At 39.4% G+C, this 22,360-nt stretch overlaps 1 protein-coding gene across 3 annotated transcripts in view; it reads left to right on the top strand.

Annotated features, from left to right (window-relative positions):
* LOC149185619 (peptidyl-tRNA hydrolase, mitochondrial-like) overlaps positions 1-18,618 on the top strand; it is a 259,489-nt gene extending 240,871 nt beyond the window's left edge. Inside the window, exons 5-10 of one of the 3 annotated variants that reach the window (XM_089412442.1) lie at positions 1,678-1,728; positions 1,895-1,968; positions 17,607-17,665; positions 17,783-17,859; positions 18,170-18,332; positions 18,452-18,618. In XM_089412442.1, the coding sequence (XP_089268568.1) occupies positions 1,678-1,728; positions 1,895-1,968; positions 17,607-17,665; positions 17,783-17,859; positions 18,170-18,316 (408 nt within the window). In that variant the 3' untranslated portion in view covers positions 18,317-18,332; positions 18,452-18,618. The other 2 variants (XM_089412445.1, XM_089412443.1) reach the window with 2 other exon arrangements.
* The last annotated feature ends 3,742 nt before the right edge of the window (positions 18,619-22,360 follow it).

Raw genomic sequence — 22,360 nt, forward strand, 5'->3', positions numbered from 1 at the left:
ACTAAGAAAATTTTAAATTAAATTGACCAAATTAATCTTACGCATATTTAACATATTTAAAATTATCAAAATTATTAGATGTTCAACAAATTTTGTATGACCGCACACCATTGAAAGCAGCCTAAATCCATCTTAACATTGGATCTATCAAATCTCTCGAGTTGCAAACCTTTCCTCAAGTTTTGCACTCAAAAAATAGGTTTGCACCTCGAGAGATTTGATCTCTCTCGACGCTTGATAGATCTGGGGTTAAGATGGATCTAGGCTGGTTTTTGGACAGTTGTCCTCTTGAAAAACCCATGCGGGAAAACCGGTACAGTAGAGAAGGGTTTTTATTAATCTTCAGCAACAATCGCTTTTACAGAAAAATTTACATTGACGTTGGAAAAAAACACCTGAGACTTTTCTTTGAGACTTTCTGACACCTTGGAGAGCTTCCTTTCTCTACTGCATCACTTTGCGTGGCTCTGCGCAGCGCTAGTCCCTCTCTGCGTCATCCCTTCGTCTCCTTGTGCGCTCTCTTAGGGTCCTTGCATCACTTCTTCTGAGCTCCCCAGACTACTGCTAATTCCCTCTCTTCCTCCACGCTGCAACTCTCCCCTTGAAATCGATCTCCTTCTTTTTGAGAATCGATTTTCCTTGAGATACTGAGTATCTGCTGGTGTATCTCCAACTGACCCTCAAGCCTCCTCTTATACTTTTCCTGTTGAATCTTCAACGACCAAGATTAAGTCCCTAATCAACGACTAAGATTAGACTTGGCTTGATTCTCGTCATTTAGAACCTTCTCACCCAATTTTATATTAATACCCATTAATATTTTAATTTTCCTAAGTTTAGACTTAGGAACTCCATTAAAAATATTAATTGTTTTACTATCTCTTCAACCGGATGGAATTTCCCAAAACGATTTCTGGGTTTTGGAGATCTAATGTGTCTTAGCCTCTCCACCAATTTTCATGGCTAGAGCATATCCGATGCTACCACAAATCAATACTAACATGTATGTAGGTGTAGGCAGCAAAATCAACAGTACCAAGAGATTCGAGGTTCAAATCCCCCTGACTTATCCATTTCTCCAGAAGAGGTATATGTAGGCACCTAGTGGTTATAGTGGTAGCGGTTGAAAGCCACCCCGTATGAAACCGGCCCAATTGCCAATTACTCTAGTAAAATACAAAAGAAAAGAAAAAAGAAATAGTGGGATGGTTTTGTAATAACTAAAATAATATTTTTCTATCTCCCAAAAAACATGAAGGAGAGGGATGAGAGAGTATGTCTCAAAATAAGGGAAATTTAGATTGACCTTCCCATGTGATTTTGGTTGAGTATACATAGTTATAGAACATCTCAATAATATGTTGTAATATTAAGATGCAATTTAGTTATGTTCAAGTGGTCAATACTGTAGGTTTGTACCTAATACGTTGAAGGTGAAAAGATTTTCAGTGAGTTTGCTAACCTTGAGGGGTGTGTCTAGTTAACATTTTAATGATGCATTACTTTGACTCAGTTTTTGAAAAGAGAAGGTTCTTCACTCCATTTATGTGAATGTGTATGAAATTTATTCTATTAAATCGTTTCTTTTCCTCATTTTTAGCTATAGTAGTTTATTTTATGTCCATCAGTATTTGGAATTGTACTAACTTTTGCTTTAAATTGTGATTAACTGCTAAGGTTGGGCCTCTCACAGCATATTATAAAATACCTATTCACCATGTGCTTCTGGTATATACCTATTTTGTTTGTCTTTCAAGTAAATTTATTTTACGTTTGCATTTTTCCTTTTAGCTATTGTTACAAAAAAATTGCAATTTATCAATGATGGCTATTGAAACAAGGTGCAACAATATAGTTTGGTACTTATGAGTTTTCAAACATTGACGCTTCTCAGATGTTTGATGATATGGAGTTGCCATGTGGCATATTGCGTCTTAATCAAAATGGTGGACATGGAGGCCATAATGGGTATTTATTCTAATGAGCTAATGTGTCTCTGATTCTCTTTTACTGTCCCTTTTCTTGAGAACAGTTTGTATTCTTATAAGCTGACTCTTGACTCAAGAAACATAAAACTGTTTAATCATTCCTTAAGTTATTACATAATCCCTGCTTAGTTTAGTATTTGAAATTTTTTTGGTCGTGTAAGGAATTTGGCATGGAACATAAGGTATTAACTTTTTTTGTTTGTTAATTGTTACTAAAGGCACAACTTACAGACTATCTCAAACAATGTGTAATGACATGAGGTGTAAAAAACAGGAAGCCTCTTTGTCGAGGCTTTCACTAACTTTGCATTTATAAATTATAACCAAAGCGAAATTCCAAATTAATTCCACTTTGTTTTAAATCGACCCCCATTTAATTTAAAAGTTGTTTCTTACTTGAAATTGCTACATATTATTAAACTTGAGGCTTTCACTAACTTTGCATTTATAAATTATAACCAAAGTGAAATTCCAAATTAATTCCACTTTGTTTTAAATCAACCCTCATTTAATTTAAAACGTTGTTTCTTACTTGAAATTGCTGCATATTACTGAACTTGAAACCAGTAATACACAACAAAGTGGTTCTAAAGCAAGTTCACCCATTATTACGTAAATGATTAATCTAACCAAAACATATAACATAAAGTTTCAAGCTTGTTAAGAAGCATAACAATTGCCACCAACCATATGCATATGATATGCAAAAATATCATGAAACTTCCAGGGATCAATCGTCTACTTTTGTAATGAAGGTTTCCTGCACCTCTATATTGATCTTGCATTCTATTTTGATCATTTGCCAGGAATTTGATTTAGTTTTTGTCACTGGTGATAAAATAAAAGTTGATTTTCAAATATATTTCTTAGTTAATTGATAATTAAGATGGGTGTGAAGTTTGATTTCTGAATCTAGAGATTACAAAACAAAGGAGTTGTTGACCCTGCCACCTACACCTACCTACAAGTTAGTGAGAAAAAGCCTTCAACCCCACAAGGTATGGTTGGTGGCAGGGAACTTAGAGAAGGGACTGTCACACTAATCCCGATTCTCTCCGTTTGAGCTATCTCCTAGGTTAGCTAAGAGGGGTGGTCCTTAATGAAAATTTAAGTTAAAAAATATGTGAGTTTCTAGGAGAATTGTTAAAGTTAAATAGATTATTTCTTTAAAATTTATAAGCATCACTTATATGAGCAATAACCATATATACATAAGATAAGCATGAAATACATAAACAACCAGTGCCTTCAAAGTATTGCTCTTTAAGAAATGAAATTGTATTTGCTTAGAATGAAGTGAAAAGCTTTCAAATGGAAAGCCAAAATAACCCTGAAAAGCAAAAAAATATTTTTTTAGCACAATATATTATAAATGCATTCAAGATGAATAAGTCTACAAATCAAAGCATGGAAACTATCTTGCTCAAAAGGATACAAAAATAACTCAAATGTTAGACCAAGATGACAACATGCAATTAAGTTTGCGACCCAAAATAATAGTACTTGAAAGTGAAATCAACGATTCATGACAATATGCAATTAAACCACAAGATGAATCAATTTCCAAGTACAAGAAAAATTAAACTTGTTGCAAAATTAAAAGGAATTACAATGCTTGCATCCAAAGTGCCTCTTGAAATAAGATTTTCATGTGAAACTTTAAACCATCAAGATAGCAAGAAATTACAATTAGTGCTTAGGCAAAGTTACAATTGAACTCTAGTCCTTAGACTTCATCCTCGCTCAAATATTTGGATCTCACAATGAGGAGTCAATAGAGGTAGAGGGTTTCTAAAAGTCTATTCAACCAACTTAAGTTGGAGGTAAGTTTTAGTGAGGCTTAGGGCCTTCCTATATTAAAATGCTTAAATGAAGTGCAAATTGTGTTAATTCCCCAAATTACACTAATGCTTCATGCAAATACTTCAAAGAGAAATAATTTGCAAAACTTGAGAGCGTATGCATGTGGGAATTAGTAATATTTTGCGTGTGGAGTGAAATGTGTTATTTTAAGCATGCATAATATGAAATTAAAAGCTAGAAAGCTAAGAAAAATTAAAAGCAATATTAGGTCACCCAAAAGAATCTCTTCTCTAAATGAGGAAGGGGGATGCCATTGGAAAAATCTCAAGCTCCCTCCAACAAAGTATTTTTTTTCTTTTATTAGCGCTTAAAGCAGGTAAAAATGTCTCTAAGAGGGTGGCCCACAATACGAGAGAGATCTTTACAAAGATGAGACTCTAACAAAACTAGACTCTCTCCCCAAAAAATATAGCAACAACAAACTTGAAGATTGAAAAAACTCTCCAAAAGAGATTCACAAGGCTCAAAAGGCCCACGGCCTCTATGAGTTTGCAATTTTCTCCCAAGTGTTTATGGCCTCCCTAGAAATTAGTCTTTGGATAGCGTGAGGGGGTCCTGCATACACACGAGTGAGTAGTTTCCAAAGCTTCTCTGCAAGCTCCTAATGCTCAAGCCTATGTGCTGCAAAACACAAAAAAAAATACCAATTGTCAGTGTGAAATTAGGAAAAAGAAACCAAAATTAAACTTAGAATTTAATTTACAAAGTACTAGCTCAAGTAACGGGAGTGAACCCCATACTTGCCTAACTTTAGAAATGACTCTTGAATAAGAGATATAACTTTGAAAGAACCAAAATTGAAGAAGTATTTTTGAATTTAAATGTTTGACCAAGTAGCTATAGACTAAAAAATCTCCCTTTTGTTCTTCGTTGGATAGAAAACTTGGATCGAAAAAATGATTGAGTCTTGGATTGTTGTGACTCTAGGAGTGAATTGATCTAATTGAGATTTCTCCCACTTCCAGATGGATTCCTGCACACAATACAAAAGATATTTCCCACACACTTGAACATGTTTTAGTTTGCACAAGATTAGAGCAATATAATGAATAAGAAACACTTGTCATTCCATCATAAAATTAAAATTTGGCATATAAGGGAAGAAGAAAATGATGTCCACCTGCCAGAATTCAGTTTTTACACTTGGTATTGGAGTTCCATTCAACAAATTCGAATTTCTCTTTGGGATTGTCACCTCATGCCACTTGTTTAATCACTTCTACATTGGGATTGACTCCAATGCCATTTGTCATTGTCATTCTTCATTGGGATTTGCTCCCAACTCTCTATATAATAGAACCATGGGCTCTCACATTGTATCAAGTAATACGAGCTATTGTGCTTGAGGAGCCTTTGCGGGATTCTATTCATTACTTGCAATATAATACAACAACCTTTGCAGTAAAGCGTGATGGTGTTTTTCTCCTTGCACGTGTGGTAAATTCTTGACTCGTTGTTATGCTTCTATTTATTTCCTCATGTCATTATTTCTTTCATTCTTGTTTTAAGTTATGTTAGTATGTAGCTATCTCATATTAGCAAAAGAATTAATTATTTGCTTTAGGAAAAGAAATCTTCTAGTGGATAATAGATGTATCTCTAGGAATTCTTTCCACTGCACTTATTTAATTAATTTCATGTCGATTTGATGATTTGTGGTGAAGTTTTGTAGATGAATCATTATTTGGTCAAGCTTTTCAAGCGTGGGGAAATTCTCGGAGGAATCAACCCATTCTTGAAAAATATTCAAGGAGAACCCGCATGTTTTGAATTCCAAAGTCTCATCTATATCTTATTTGTGTCCTGCTAGGATTCTTTCAAATTTCTTGAAGCTTTTATTTCTTGTATCAAAATATCAAACTCGGAAAAAATATTTTTTACGTATTGTACTTCATTTATCAATATCTAGCTATTTCAAAGAGCTAAGTTATGGCTACTCAAAGAGGGGAGCTTGCTCATACTTATTGGCCTAGCCTCTTGTAGATTATTTTTGTAACATACTTTATTGTCATCTTGGTCTAACATTTGAGTTATTTTCGTATCCTTTTGAGCAACATAGTTTCCATGCTTTGATTTGTAGACTTATTCATCTTGAAAGTGTTTATAATATCTTGTGCTAACAATTTAATGTTTCACTTTTCAGGGTTATTTTGGCTTTCCATTTGAAAACATTTCACTACATTTTATGCAAAATACAATTTCATTTATTAAAGAGCAAATACTTGGAAGACACTGGTTGTTTATGTATTTCGTGCTTATCTTATGATAGTTATTGCTCATATCAGTTTTTTGCTTGTAAATCTTAAAGAACACTACACATGAGATGTGGATGGCTCTTCAGAATTTGTTCCAGAATAAGAACGAGAACCAGGTACTATTATTGGAGGATAAGTTGAAGTCCACCAAGATGATATAAGGTGAAGGAGTGACTTTGTATCTAACGAGCTTGTCTCAGGTCAAAGATGAGCTTGCTGTCGTCGGTGTGACTATTTCAGATTCTAATAACTTGAGGATTGCTTTGAAAGGGTTCACCAAGGAATGGATTGCCAAAGAGAAGTTGCCAGACTGGAATAGACTGTGGGATGATTTTATTTAGGAAGAGTTACGAGATGAGGATCTTCATTCGAAGAAGAGGGCTTCATATGATGGCATGGCACTCGGAGCATGAATGAAGGGTAAGCACAAGAAGGACTTGAGTAAAGTCAAGTGTTTCCATTGTGGCGAGATGGGTCATTTTTCATTGAGATGTCCGATGAAGAAGAAGGGAGACGACGAGAAGAAGAAAGGGAAGCAGGTTGCTGATGTTGCCATCTCTGCTGAGATAGATGTTGTCATCAGAAGGTTGAAGGAGGAGGACTTTGCCATGATCTCTTATTTCTCGCAGGGTACTATCGATGAGGATGGATGGTACGTGGACAGTGGTGCGTTGAAACATATGACAGGGTCACAGGAGGTTTTCAAGACTCCAGCTGAATGGGACTCGAAGTTGCAAATGGTGTTGGGTGACAAGAGTTAGAAGGAGATCTGAGGATCGGGAGTTGTGCCATTGAAGATGGAGACAGGATGGGTGATGTGGGTCTAGGATGTACTATTTGTACCAGGACTCAGATATAGTGTGATATCTGTCTCAATGATCGAGAAGAAGGGATTTGAGGTCTTGTTCCAGGATAGGAAGGCAAGACTCAGGCCTAGAGGCTCTAGCTGTTGAAGTTTCTAAGTTTACTTAGTTAGAAACCCTCCATGCACTTTATCTGATTTATTACTACCTACATGTTATTTTCCTTAACAAGTTATTTACAATGTAAATACTGAAAATAAACACTAGTGCATGCTCAACATATTACAAATCAACAACTAAAAGAAACAGAAACAAACACACAATACGACACCATTATTTTTGGACTAATGTCTCCAGAAAAACCCAATGTGGGAAACTGGTGCAGCTATCTGAGGGTTTTCTTATTAAGAAATATTAGAGTACAATCCGGGTGCCAAAACTGGCCTACCCAATAGAGAATTTCCTTGGCAATAATACGTCTCAGTTTCTGACAAATCTTCTGGCTGAAACCCTGGATAATCCTTTCGGAAACTACTCAGCGCAAATCTTCCCCATAAACCCCAGCATCAGCCTTTCTCTAGACTGCGTTAGCCCCTCTCTGCCTCACGCTGGCTTTGCGTCACCCCAGATGGGTCTGCGTCAGCCCTAGGAGGACCTGCGTCAGCTCTCTAGCCCTCTGCGTCAGTAACGCTGGCCTCTCTAAGGCTCTGCGTAGCTCCCTGCTGGCTCTGCGTGGCCTTCCGTGATCCTTGACTGGCTCTGCCTCACTCTCCTTGGCTAATGCGCTGCTCTCTCGACACTATTTCTGCCTCTCTATTTCTCTATACTCAAATTCCCCTCAGTTGCATCTCCCGATCACTAATTATATCTCTTTTAACAACCCTGCTCTAGAGAATAGAATGACTGATCACTCTGGTGTATTCTCCAAGTGACCCTCAAGCCTCCTCTTATACTTTTCCTGTTGACATATTAACGGTTGAGATTAAGTCCCTAATCAACGGCTAAGATTAGATCTGGCTTGATCCATGTCTTTTGGACCATTCCAAATTCATATTAATACACATTAATATTTTATTTTCCCTAAGTTTAGACTTAGAGACTCCATTAAAAATATTAATTATTTTAATATATCCTGATATGTTTAGAATTTGCCCAAACCCTTTCTGGGTATTGGAGATCTCATGTGCCCCAACCTCTCCACCAAATTTCGTGGCTATAGCACATTCGATGCTACCCTAAATCAACACTCCCTCTTAGTGAGGACTGTGCTCTAGCAATACTCCTTACTGAGTATTACTCTGATCATCCGGCATAGGTACCTGTGCTGATGCTAGGCCTTCTTGCCCAACATCCTCTGCACTGCTGCACCCTGTACTGCTGCCCATGGTTCTGCCATTGCCACCGCTACATTTGTGCGACAGCTCCCTGTGCATCCGTGCTGCTACTGGTCCTTTCTCCCAACACTGCATCCGCATTGCACCTCGTCTCATCATGTTGCATCACGTTGCCCACTGCTGCACTACAACTAAGTTACTGAGATGTAAGTAACTGATCTCCCAATCTGACCTCCTTGTTGAGCTAGAGACACCCATTGATGCTGAAGCTCCCTCTGCCACTGACAAGTGCTCCCTCTCTGAAACACCTCCCAGTCTTCTGAGGCAATATTTAGGGTTGTCCTCACCATCAACGCTTGATGCTGTGTCGCCTCTATAGCAGTCAACTGATCTCGGATCTCATTCAGTCCTCCGAGGAAGGTGTCAATCGGCTCTCCCTTCTTAATTTGGTACGACCTCAACTGGTTCTCAAGCAACATTCTTCTCTGCACAGAAGTATGCTGGTACAGCTTCTTGAGAGCCTCCCACATCTCAAATGTCGTTTCCTTCTCGGCTATATGTGGTACTAAATGATCCTTGACCCCGTCAAGGATAATGCTCTTGGTCCTCGCCATCGCCTCCTCATACTTGTCATTATCATTGGGGTCGACTGGGATAGCTATTACCTTCAAGGCGAAGTTCTTGACACGATTTCTGTCAAGTATGGATAAGATTTTGGTCTCTCAGACTACGAAGTTCGATGCTTCGTCCAGTCTATCATGGCCTCTTACTCCATGTAGTGCCATGATGCTCCTCTACTTCCCTCCTAGAAGTTCTCTGTTCGACTCCTCTGAGTCTCTACTTCCCTTCTGGAAGTTCTCTTCTGGACTCCCTTTGAGTCCTGATTTGCCTCCTGGAAATCCTTCTGCCACTGTCGAGATGCCCCCTACTCTGATCGTCTTGTGCAATTGCACCACTAATTCAGGTTCCTCAGCTAGAAACCCTCGGTAGAAACTCCTTTGGCCTTGCTTTGTACCACTAGCTTCGCTCTGCAATATTCCCGCAACCTTCTAAACCCCAGTAACTTGAAGGTGAGAGCTCCTAGACTCTGTGCAATGCCGGCACCATCAACCCGACCTCCTTAGCCAACTATGTTAGCCTTCCAAGCTACTGCGTGGCTTTGCGTGAGGCTCCCTTTTCCTCCTTAGCTTCTGCGCTGCCTCTTCTCAACTCACCCTTGATGACGCAAGCACTGCGTCACCCATCCCTTGTTGTTGCTTTGCTAGAAACAACTTATGTCACCTCAGGACAACTGTTTTTGGCTGCTAGTGCTCCGCTCGGCTAACGTCTTTAGTCCTCCTGTGATCTGCAATCACGCTCTGATACCATGTTGAAGTTTCTAAGTTTACTTAGTTAGAAACCCTCCATGCACTTTATCTGATTTATTCCTACCTACTTGTTATTTTTCTTAACAAGTTATTTACAATGTAAATACTGAAAATAAACACTAGTGCATGCTCAACATATTACAGATCAGCAACTAAAAGAAACAGAAACAAACACACCATATGACACCATTATTTTTGGACTAATGTCCCCGGAAAAACCCAATGTGGGAAAACCGGTGCAGCTATCTGAGGGTTTTCTTATTAAGCAATATCAGAGTACAATCTGGGTGCCGAAACTGGCCTACCCAACAGAGAATTTCCTTGGCAGTAATACCTCTCAGTTTTTGACAAATCTTTTGACTAAAACCCTGGATAATCCTTTCGACAACTACTCAACGCAAATTTGCCCCAAAAACCCCAACATCAGCCTCTCTTTGGACTGCGTCAACCCCTCTCTGCCTCACGCTGGCTCTGCGTCAGCCCTTGGAGGCCCTATGTTAGCCCTCTGGCCCTCTGCGTTAGCAACGCTAGCCTCTCTAAGGCTCTCTGCAACTCCCGGCTGCCTCTGCGTGGCCTTGCATGATCCTTGGCTGGTTCTGCATTAATCTCCTTGGCTACTACGCTGCTCTCCCGACACTATCTCTGCCTCTCTGTCTCTCTGTACTCAAATGCCCCTCAGCTGCATCTCCCCATCACTAATTCTATCTCTCTTAGCAAACTCCACTCTAGAGAATAGAATGATTGATCACTCTGGGGTATTCTCCAAGCGACCCTCTAGCCTCCTCTTATACTTTTCCTATTGGCATATCAACGACTAAGATTAGATCTAGCTTGATCCATGTCTTTTGGACCATTCTAACACAGATTCATATTAGTACACATTAATATTTTATTTTCCTGAAGTTTAGACTTAGGGACTCCATGAAAAATAATAATTATTTTAATATCTCTTGATCTGTTTAGAATCTGCCGAAACCCTTTCTGGGTATTGGAGATCTCATGTGCCCCAACCTCTCCACCAAATTTCGTCGCTAGAGCACATTCGATGCTACCCCAAATCAACACTAGCTCCGTAGGTATTGTGCTTGGAGTTAGAGAGCATGGTTTATAGGCTGACGGGCAAGCCTATAGATCATGGGAAGAAGTAGGTGGAGCAGGTGTAGGTTCCAAAGAAGCAATTGCAGGTGCTGGTTTCAGAGGAGCGGGTACAGGTTCCCAAGAAGAAGGTCCAGGTTCCATAGGCTCAGAGGGAGTCGAGTTCTAGTGGGAGCTTGTAGATTCAGAGAGAAGCTTTGTTGCCCAAGAAAGCACGTGGTTAGTGGGGAGCAAGTGTGTTTCCACATCTGCCAAGAAGGAATCATGTACAGATTGGAAAGCGATAGAGGAGAAAAGGAAGCAGGACGCTTCTAGTGACAATGACACTTTAGAGAGAGGCGTAGTTCATGCTACAGGGATTGCTACAGTGGTGAGTGCCAAGAGTTGGGCGAGTAGTGATGATGATGATGAGTTACTTCCTAGTTTTTGAGTATCTTAGGAGGTACTCCAAGCTCTAAGGTTCAGGGTTTGGAGGGTGGAGCACCACAAGAGTCACTTGTGGGCTTCGAACCCAAGGTTGGGGTTTTACACCCATTGTGATTTGGGCCAAAACCATGGACACATTTCGACATGTGATGAATGAGGATGATAGTAATCATCTTGATGAATCTGATGCAATGAAAATCATCCTATTATGAGTTGTAGAAATGGAGTTATGAATTATTGAAGATAAGAAATGGGTTTGCACAAGAAGAGTCTAGGTCAGCTTGATGTTAATAAGCCATGTGACAACTTGTCAAGCCCTAATTGGAAGTTTTGAGGAAGCCCTTCTTATGGATATAAATAGAAGGTGAGGAGAGTGTCATTTCACACATCCAAAGTGAGCAACACATCACAAGAGGAGCTTGTTGAACAAAGACCAATTTTGTCTTGGCTGTAGGAAGGAAACCAACAAGGAAGAGGAAGGCTTTTAGGGTTGTTTTTGGTGACCAAATTGCATAGAAGGAGGGCCGAGATACAAGGGTCAAGGTCTGAGGTGTTTAAGGGCTGATTTATGGGTGGACTGTCCCCAAACAAGGTTGTCGCAGACCTGTGGAGGAGATCTGGAGCATGCCGTAGTGAACTGGAGAGCCGAGGACAATTTGAGGGCTAGAACAACCCAAACTTGCAACAAACTAGCACAAACTCTCAAGGAGGGACAACTGTAGCTCTGAGGAGCAAATCTGGGCAAAATTTAAGGGTTGGAAATGACTGTGGTTTTGCCCTAACCAGGCCGAGGTTGACAGCAGAGAAACATACCTTAAATAGTGAGCTAAAGGTATGTGCTTTGGTACATTCTTGTAGGTGTTGGATCTGTGTTATTGGATCAATTTGTCTAGAATCCTATGGGAGCCATTTGGAGGACTTTTCGTGATGGTTGAAAGTCCCTCCTAGGAGCAGATCTTGCAGTGAGTGTATTGGGCATCATTGGTTTGTTGGAGGGCAATGTGTTGATAGCCCAAAGTAGCCCTAGAGCAGCATACAAGAAGGACGTTGATTGTTGTGTGATTGGGTGAAGTTTGTAGCCTAATGTGTAGCTCTTTGACGAACGAAAGAGGCTACTAGATTGGTAGTTTGGAGCTTAGGTGTTGGCCAACCTAGAAGAGTAGATTGGATCAGCCCATGTTCATTGTAGCAGAAGCGATTTGCAGCAGTGATAGGAGGCAACCCTCCTGGAGACTCTATGTGTTGTCTCTTGATGGACTAAGGGGTAGCTAGAGAGAAAAATGAAAGAGAAGGACCGACAGGACAAGATACGACATAGAGGCTGCAACGAGATTGTCATTGTATCTTGTATTCCATAGACTGTTGTATTATTCAAATTGGTTTAATATAACGAAGATTGGGTTGTACATATTTGTACAATATTTTGTAAAATGTTTTCTATATTTGTGCATGTGTGATTTACTACTTTATATTTTCCACTGTGCAAAGTAGTTCTGTTGAGATTCCTGGTTTGGTAGCGTCAAAGATTCTAAGATTCTAACTTAGACCCAAGATCATGGAAATTCAACAGGTGAGGGACCATAGGGCTGGCTCAGGTGGCGGTGAAAGTGGCATATTGAGCTATCTAGGGGCTGCAAGGGCCGTTGGCTGCTGACTGAGGATCATCTAGGAGAAATTTTTTCTCTTATGCATACTACCCACAGGTGGTGGGTAACAGTGCCCATTAGGTGTTGAACTTTACCTTCAAGGACGTGGCTAGGGCATGTTAAAGGCAAGAACGGGTGAAAAAGACTCTAAAGCAGGAGTTTTTCGTGTATTTAGAGGTGTATTTCATCTCTAAAGAGGATGTTTGGGTTAAAGACATATTTTACATATTTGTAGCATATTTCACGTTTTAGATCCCTTGGGGTTGAAGACACATTATACAATGCACTACTACATATTTGCAAAGGTGTTTCACCTTTGAGGAGAGCCTTGCGGTGAGAACACTTGGCATTTCCTACATATTCGGAACAAATCTCTTTACATGGGGAGATTCCATGTGGTATTGTTGACATGGTCAAACCCTCAAATGAACAATAAATGCATGCTTTAAGAGCTCATGAAATAGAAAGATGACTGTTACCCACCATATCCCTAGGGGAAAATTTTTCTCCAAGGTGGTCCTCAGTCGGTAGCCAACAACCCCTTGTAGCCAACAGCTAGTTGATTGTGCCTTTTGTTCGCCACCTAAGCCAACCATGTGGTCCCTCGCCCATCTACCATGATCATATGTTTGAAGGTGGGCCTCCCGAATCTAAAGGTATGCCTTGTCATTTTGAAATTGAGTTGTGTAGTTTGTTTATCATGGATACTTTTGGGCATGAATTAATGGGGGGATTTGGTGGAAAGAATGGCTAGGTCTGTGCTTCTGTCCCCTAGACCCCTTTTAGGAATTAACCTTGGATTCTTGTCTTGCGGGATCTCTTTTACTGACCATTTGGTTTCAGGGATGGTATTTCACGGGAAACCCCGATTTTGGTTGGTGGTCATGTTCCCTTATCCGCTTATATTACCCTATTTCCACTCATTATTACCCCATCCATCATTTCTCCCACTTGGGTCCACATTCCTCCATCAGGTCCACATAGGGTCAACTTGCCCCTTTCCCTTGCCCACACCTTGGGTCATGGTTTGGAACGAAGCTCGAAGGTTGAAATAGCGAAAAAGAAAGTTAAAAGCATATATGGCCACATTCAACAGGAAATGTAACACAAAATGCAAAAGATGGTCGAGACAAAAACATTTAGCACGTGGGCAAAAGCCAATACATGAGCTCTACCCCATCATCATCGGCATCACCTTGGTGTCAAAAGGTTCTATGAGCCTCCTAAATCATATAGGAACCTGTGATTGTCCCAACCCTTGGTGTGTGATAAATCGCCCCATCTTAAAAGGGGGAATTCACTGCTATACATTATACATCATGCTCTAACCCCTTGAGCCCCTAGCAGTTAATCAAAGAAAATCATAAAAAGGCAAAAGGCATATAAGGAAGGGTGGAAAAATCAAGGCCAGGGCATCTCATGTACCACAATTGTTCCCTCCTACAACTTATAAACCCAAGTGTGGCCTTCCCTCCTATTAGCTACCCTTATGCCTCAACATGTGACCCAGGGTTGCCCCCTCTCATTCCCTACCTCATTCACCTATCTACCACATGCCACCACCTTTTGACAGATGTACCTTGACTATATTATCCCCTCTAGAGGCGAAACCACCTGATAGGGTACTTGGTTAACCCCATTGGAAGTTTAGGAGACATTGGCACACTCGAAGCCCATTATGGAAAGGCAGGCCATTATGAAGTCCCCACCTGTGGTCCATGATTAGGTAAGTTCATTTACTTGATTTCTCTAATGAATTGTTGTATTGGAAGCCTAGGGGACACGTTGGATCTTAAGCAGGATTGCAGATGGTTTCTATTTGGGGTTTGGTCTCCCTATACGGGATCTTAATCCTCCAAAGGGCTACATTGGCACATATAGGGTGAGCGTTGAGAGCCATGGGCATCCATAGTAGCATATTTCACTTCATGTATCTCCACAACCATTCAAAGATTGCTCATGGTTCACTTATTGGACGAGGAGGATGCACCCGATCCATCATGCCTAGCTGGCCCCAGACCTACACCACACAATTGACAAATGATCCAAGACTTCTACGATGATGTGACACCTCCTACATTGTCATCCTAGCCCTTGAGGGCAACCTACATGCATCTTTGACTTGTTTGGAAACCCATGAGGGCACTTGTGTGCCCCGATAGTCATTTGGAGCACCACATGTTATTACAAGGGGCCAACCCCTTGTCAATTGCTTTTGAGGTTCCTATTCTTCGTCATGGCACCCATGGACCTCATTAGGCCTCTTAGAGGGTCCTACGACATGCATATATTATTATTTGTCCTCTTGAGAGGCTTATCTTTTCACTTGTGAGCTAGTTTGGTGGGCTTGTCACCTAAGTTAGGTCATTTGCACATTATTTTATTTTTAGGGGCTAATGTAGGCTCATTAGCTAAATTGAAGTTCGAACTCCTAATTGGTGTATAAATAGGAGTTAAGTGGATTCATTTGTATCATCACTTGACTTGGGATCTCTTTATCTTTAGAGAATTTCACATTTTTTCCTTGGAGGATTATTTTGGATGATGGATGAATTTTGATGTATGAATTTGAGCTATTTCTATCTTGGAGCTTCTTATTTGCAAATGTGATGCTGGTTGGATATACTCTCTAACATTGTAAGTGCAAATTTAACGTTATTTTCTTGTTGCTGCATCTATTTGAATTTCGCTATAATTAGGGCTAATTGTTGCATGTACGAAATGTGGAATTATGTCTCTATTTAGCTTATTCTTTGTATGGGCCATTGTTAGATGAATGAAATGCTCTAGAGATATGTTATCTTGATAAGCTTGCACCATTTGTATGAAGTATAAATGCTTGAAAGTCACTTTTCTTCTCTTCCCTCTAACATTGGATGAAGTTGACTTTTGTAGCCTCCTTGAACAAGAAACTAAATCCTTCTTTATTATTATCCTTGACTCCATATCCCCAAGTGAATTAGGCACTGGCCCCAAAAAACGGTGATCATTTTAACCCTCTTTTTACCCCTTTTCTCTTTTTCTCTAGGTCTAGCCTCATTAGGTCACCTAGGGCATCAATTTCCTGAGAAACTAGCCACAAGGAAACTTCGATCTCCTACAGACAACTGCGTTGGTGGGTCCCTTTGCTCTCGTCCAAATTCAAAGCAATTCTAACATTGTAATCTCCGGATACCTCAAGCCAAGTTTTGCCTAGGTGTTCCCAAGGCTAGAACCTAGTAGGACCAATTTGGCATCTTTGGGAAAAATTCTTGTTTGGTTGTTTCCCCTCACCTTGGCCATGTTAAGAACATCATTGGTTGCCAAAATCCATTCCCTAACCTAGGTTGGGTCCACTGGGCCTCGTGCGGTCCCGTTCTTTACCGAAGCCTATTTAGCAAAGACTACTCGAGAATCCAAGTTCTTTAGGGATGGAGAACATATTTTATAGGTCTTATACTTCTATCTCAACCCTTCAATCCTCATGCCCTTTCCCTAGAAGATCAAGTCCCTTGCTTGAAGAGCAAGCAAGCCCTATCCTTCAAACTCTTCTGGAAAGGAAATCATTTGAGTCACTCCACCCCTCATTGATCTATACTCTATAAGTGACCTCCCAACTACCGGGTCTCCTTCCATCGGTGAAAGTCCGTAAAGAGTAGGGAGGCTTAGCTGTGGTGACAGTGGGCTAAGTCTCCAAAGTTTCCCTTGGCCTAGCAGTTGTCCTCATAGGAACCCCTTTTAGGTCCCCTGCTAGCTTGTGCGGTAACAATAACGTGTGGCAATGTCGACCTATGTTAGCATGTAAATTTTCACACAGTATTCTAGAAGCTCTCATCATCATAATATCAGCCTATTCAAAGAATTTTATCCAATCAAAAGATATATTTGTAAGGGAGTGCACTTTAGGAGGAATCTAGGCCATTCTGAAGAATTCATATATTATGGGAGAGTTGTTGGAGGGGAGCACTATCAAAGGGAATCATTCTCATTTCTTGAAGGTATGGTTGAAAGATAGGGAATTCCCTCTCAAGTACTTCATTGAATATTTTTTGGAAGATTTGGAAGAAGGGCATTGGTTCACGTTGAGGTTGTGATGGTGCATCTTGTTTAAGGGCTCTCACTTATTTTTGCATATTCTAAAATTTGTTTTGGACTAATTATGACATATCCATGGTATTTATGTCTTCTCCATCATATTTAAATGCTCTTGTTCTAGATCTGTTCTAACTCCATAACTCAATTGGGTAGGCACTAGTTTTGGTAAGTTCCAGCATCCATCTTATTCTAAATCTACCAAAGGACATTTCTTTTCTAGATTGCCCCCTCCCTTGCTCAAGAAAACCACTGGCCTAAAGTGAGTGGAAGAGTCACCAAGGTGACAATGGGAAAACTTCTTGAGCGCCCCTAGGGTTGTACTTTGTTAAAGGACTTTGTATCATTTGAAGTACAGGTTGAGGTAACACAAGGCTTCATTGTTTGGTGGTCTAAATAGTTCATCCTCCTAATTTTCATGTCTTTGGAATTTCCTTAGAGTTTCTGCTTTGTGCTTTCTCAGGAAACTAGGATGTAAGTCTTATCTTGAAAATAAGGATAGCTTTGTTCCTTCCTTATGATTTGATAGGAAGAGGTACATCTCCAACTCCAAGCTAAGGGGTTTCTTTTGCCCAGTGATGCCAACAACTCTAACGCCTTAATTTTATTAGCATTGAAGAAGATGCATTGATTATATTTTTTTTCTCTTTGTACTTATTTTCATATTTTTTTCTTTTAGTAAGTCTTCAGATTAATATAAGATGCATTTACTAAAAGAGGGAAGATTTCACTGTCAGCTTATCTCTTTATGTTCCCAGGGTGAAGAGTGTGATGCAAACTTTCAAAAAGATTCAGGACTTTGCTCGTCTGCGTATTGGTTAGGACTTACTCTTAAAAACTCTTAAATTAGAAATAAATCTCTCCTCTTGCAGTGCTTTCAATTAAACAAAAGAGAAATCATACGAGTGAGGTATGTCTTTACTTGTGTTTACAGGTATTGGCAAGCCACCCGGCAATATGGATCCCAAGGCTTATTTGCTCCAAACATTTAGTTCAAGTGCTCGTGAAAAGGTACACAGTTCTCCCATTATTTTCTATGATTTTGGTGATTTCTTGTTTGGATTTGAACATGAAAATTAGAATTGGCTTTTGCAATTAAAAATATATGAGAATATTTAAAGGGATTGACGATTGAAGAAAGAAAAACAAAATGAAACCTTGTAAATTAACAAAAGAAAAATGTCATACCTACAGCAATAAGTCACATGAATTTGTCCAGGATTTATCATATTTTTGCTTCCTTTTCTGGATTATTAATACCTAGTCATAAAAACCTTAGCAGTAAAGAGCATTAGTTTTGATATGTTCTAAAATCAAACAGGTAAACATTGCCTTGAAAGAAGGAGTTGAAGCTGCAAGGCTTCTTACATCAGAAGGCTTTTCCGAGAGTGCTCGTCATTTTAACCTAAAGCAGAAGTATAAGCATCAAAAAGTTGATTATTTGGATTTTGGTAGAAAGAATTGCTAATTACATTAGTTGAACGGTAAGGAGGATTGTAAATATTTTTTCCATTTCTTCTCTATGTAGATGATCCAATCATGAATATATATGAATTAGATCATGGAAATCTAATAAGCATTAGATGTTGACCATTTTTAACAGGATATGGCTTGAACATGGTTATGAGAGACTCAAATGACACTCAAATGTTAAACTTTCTTCTCTCCTATGCCTGCTGAAATTCATAACAGTTATCTATTACTCGCTCTTCAATCTTCAGTAATGCACATAACATGATGTCTTGTTCTGGATCGAAAGAAGAGAACTAATATAGGCTTCTGCAAGAAGTAATTTTAAAACTTAAAAACTCCATGCAATGAAAAAAGTCTTTGGAAGGGCAGCATCTTTTAAATAATTCTCCCTCCAGTCAATTTCTTAACAGAATTCATAAATCGTAGCTTTTTCCTTTACTGGAAAATATGGCAAGGTTACCAAAGTTTATATTTGAAGTAAGATATCTCACACATCTTGCAATCATTTTACCCTACGTTATAATCTCAAAAATTCCCATATTTGCTCATCAATGGAAGCTATACAATATTTTGAAATTTGAAGGCCTCCTTGACATATTTTTTGTCATATTTATATTATTGCATGCTAAAGCTTAATTAAGGCAGTAAGAGCATTTTTTAACTTGAAAATCTTGTTAAAATCATTAAAGACTTGTACTCCGGTACGTACATTCACACCATATAATGGACACAACTATATGAGGACAATGATATATTATTATTAAATTGACATATTTACAGTAGGGACAACTCTATGTCATGCCATCCTCCATCTTTTACAGTGAGTCTACATTCCTTTTATGCATTTTATATGCGTCTACGTTAGTTAGAGCATGGATTTCAAACTGATATAACTTCCTCTTAGGAAGCACAACGACTTCTTAATTAAGATATTTACTAGTATTGCATTTGTGTTTTAAATCCCCCCTTCAAAGCATTAATCCGCAGCATATATTATGAGTCTCCATTCTGCTATAATAATCCAAGCTTCATGTCTGGTATTATACCTTGTTGAATTATACCTCTCTCTTGCATGTACACATCTACTCATTGTCAAGATGTCTACTCTTACTTTTGGAACTCGATATCTGTTAAATTATGGTATGTTCTATGCTTAGAGCAGTTTACTTATTTTTCTTCTTATTAGCCACAGATTAGCAATCACATATACATTAAGTGCAGATAGAACATTAAATGATCAACATAAAACAAGCCAAGACAAGAGACACAAGATGTGGCGGCTAGCTAGGGACAAACCCCAATGCGGGGAAACCCTTTGATCAAATCTTCTTTTATCTTTAATAGTTCAGCAAAGAGAAATAGTACAAAATCTGAATTCTGTAATTTTATATCAACAGTAGCAAACCCTAAATCAACAAAGTCAAACTTGGTCAAACTAGCTGAAATCGACCTCTAAAATGCTTGGTCAATTTCCGGCCATCTTGTCCTTGAACAGCCTGAAGGAACAACCCCAAAAGTACAGTCAATTTGCAAATGTCTGAAGTTAACTGCAGCCCTAAACTAGGGCAGTCAACACCGGTCAAACCAAAGGTTAGATCACCTCAGTTTTCGTGCCAAAATTGTGGCCTGCCTAGGAGAGGCAACCACATCCAATCTGCACTTCTGGAAGGTCAACGCTTGGTCAATGCTGGTCAAAGAGATGACTTTCTACCCTAGCATCCTTCTTTCTGCGGCTTCCTTGCCCTAGGACGTTTTCCTTTCAGCCACACGTGTGAGAGAGAGAGAGAGAGGCTCCTTTTATGCGTAGGAGAGAGAGAGAAGATGAGTGAATTGAATTGTCCAAATGAGGAGAATGCTCCTTGTATTTATATGCAAACGTTGAGGTTGAATAGATGTGACTGTTGGGCTTCTGAGCCTACATAAGTTTGTTGGCCGACCTTGACAATTTGTCCATAATCAAAATAAATTCATATCTCCATAAATACTTATCAGAATCGGATGATCTTTAGATCAATCCTACACCTCTCGATGAGAGGAATCTAGGAAAAATATCAGAAGCCATAAATGAGGTGATCCACATGGAGTTTGGCCTTAGTTTCCAATTTTAACAGTCCCTCTCAACTAGGGAGAACTTCATCTGCAATGCATCAAACCGTCGCTGCTATCCATCCATCAAATGCACTGTCCTATACAACTTGACCCCACTCTGCTCCGCGCTGCTTTCTTTTGCTCTGCTCTGCTCAAACTATGAAGAAGAAGAAATGATCGAGGATGTATCATACCATCCTCCACTGACCCGAAGTCAGTCTCAGAGTGTGAACCACTCTCACTGATCCCAAATCAGTATCATTGATCCCAGATTAATGGAGGTCATCCTAGCATAGGGAGTGTTGACCACTACTGGTCAATTACCCATGCAGTACCCCCCCCCCCCCCCCCCCCCCATTTTCTTTGCAAAAAGGGGGCAACACCTGATCAACGTTTCCGTGCCATCCTGCAGTCATCAGCAGCTTGATCATTTTGATTGTAAACCCAGTCTGCATGTATGAATTGTAAATAATCTTAGCAGACATGAGTCGTGTATGTGTATTGCCTAGGTGGACCTAACTTTCTAGTGGTAATCTACGTCCCGGAAGGTTTTTCGTCTCACCGATCCATGGATCGGCAGAGTTTTCCTTCAAACCTGACCCCAAAGCCGAGATGGATTTTGTCATTAGAACTTTAGGAGAATCCTAGTGTGTTGATCTGCTAGATTATAGTTGTGTCGCAGAACTGGGTGTTTTGTGAGGGTCTATGTTAAAGGGGTTTTCTCCCTTAAGATGTAAATTGTAAAAATCATGATGTAATGTGTCCTGAGGGTCAAAAAATGTTTTAAATCCCCTCATGAGTCCTAAGTCCTAGGTCCTAGGTGATGTTTCCCAAAGCTTAGTTCGATGATCCATTTAAAAAATGAAATAAAATAATAAATAATAAAAAATTTAAAAATTTAAAAATTTAAAAAATGAAATAAATAATAAATAATAAAAAATTAAAAAAATAAAGCAAAAACCCTAACTAATAAAATAATAATATTTTAAGTGAATAAATCGACGGATGAGATCAAGAGATGTCTTGATCCTCATCAACGGTCGAGATCATTTCTACATGGATCATTCGAACTAGCCGTTGGGATCATTTCCTTTATATAGGGTCTTAGGTGGTCATTTCAGATCATTGGATCTGTGAGTCTGGTACTGAAGAAGCTCTCTTGTAAATCTGTTTCCGGTTAATAAAAGAAGACTTTGGGGTCCATATCTTGTTGGTGTTACTCTCTTGAAATGCTGTGAGATTGTTTAATTTTCTGCATATTTTCTTTTCAGCCATTAATAATAGCTTTTTTGTAGAGTATTGTGAGCACAGGTATCTTGTTCACTTGCTAGGGTTGGAGTGTTGTTAGGGTTTCTGAAGTAATGGCAGGTATCTCCATTACTGTTTGAGATCCAGCAACATTTTTGCCCTCTTTATTGACGGTTGTTTTGAGCTGTGCAGAAAACATTTTCTGAAGGAATTTTGTGGGCGTTCGGGGAAGTTCTCGGCTGAACCAGCCAACTCCCGCAAGCATTTTTTGCTGAGCCCAGTTGGATTTGATCCTGGGTCTATCATTCGGTTTATTTTTCTAATTTGCATGAGAGATTTTCTAAAGTTCTTCACAGTGAAAACCTGAAATTTTTATTCTTTAAAATATTTTTGTGCTTATCGCTGAATCTAGCTGTTAAGGGGCCAAATCTATAAATTAATTAAACTGATCTAGGGTTTTGAGTTGTGCTTTTATCAGGCTTAATTAGGGTTTTCCAGTTTTTGGTTTCAGGTGTATTTTTTCCTTGGGTGATCTTGTTATGCCAGCAGTCCTTCCGCACTAAGCTCGAGGTTTCAGATGCCCTAGGGCATTTCATATTGTGCTGATCTATTATTATCTGGCTAATGAGGAAAGAAAAAGGTTGATGCGTTTTATAAATCGCTGTTGGAGGAACGTAAATGCAAATCTCAGCACCAGAAGTTT

This window comes from Pinus tabuliformis, chromosome 3_1 (assembly GCF_031772625.1).
Source record: "Pinus tabuliformis cultivar Carrire ecotype Pingquan chromosome 3_1, CPIR1, whole genome shotgun sequence".
Taxonomy (NCBI): Eukaryota; Viridiplantae; Streptophyta; class Pinopsida; order Pinales; family Pinaceae; genus Pinus; species Pinus tabuliformis.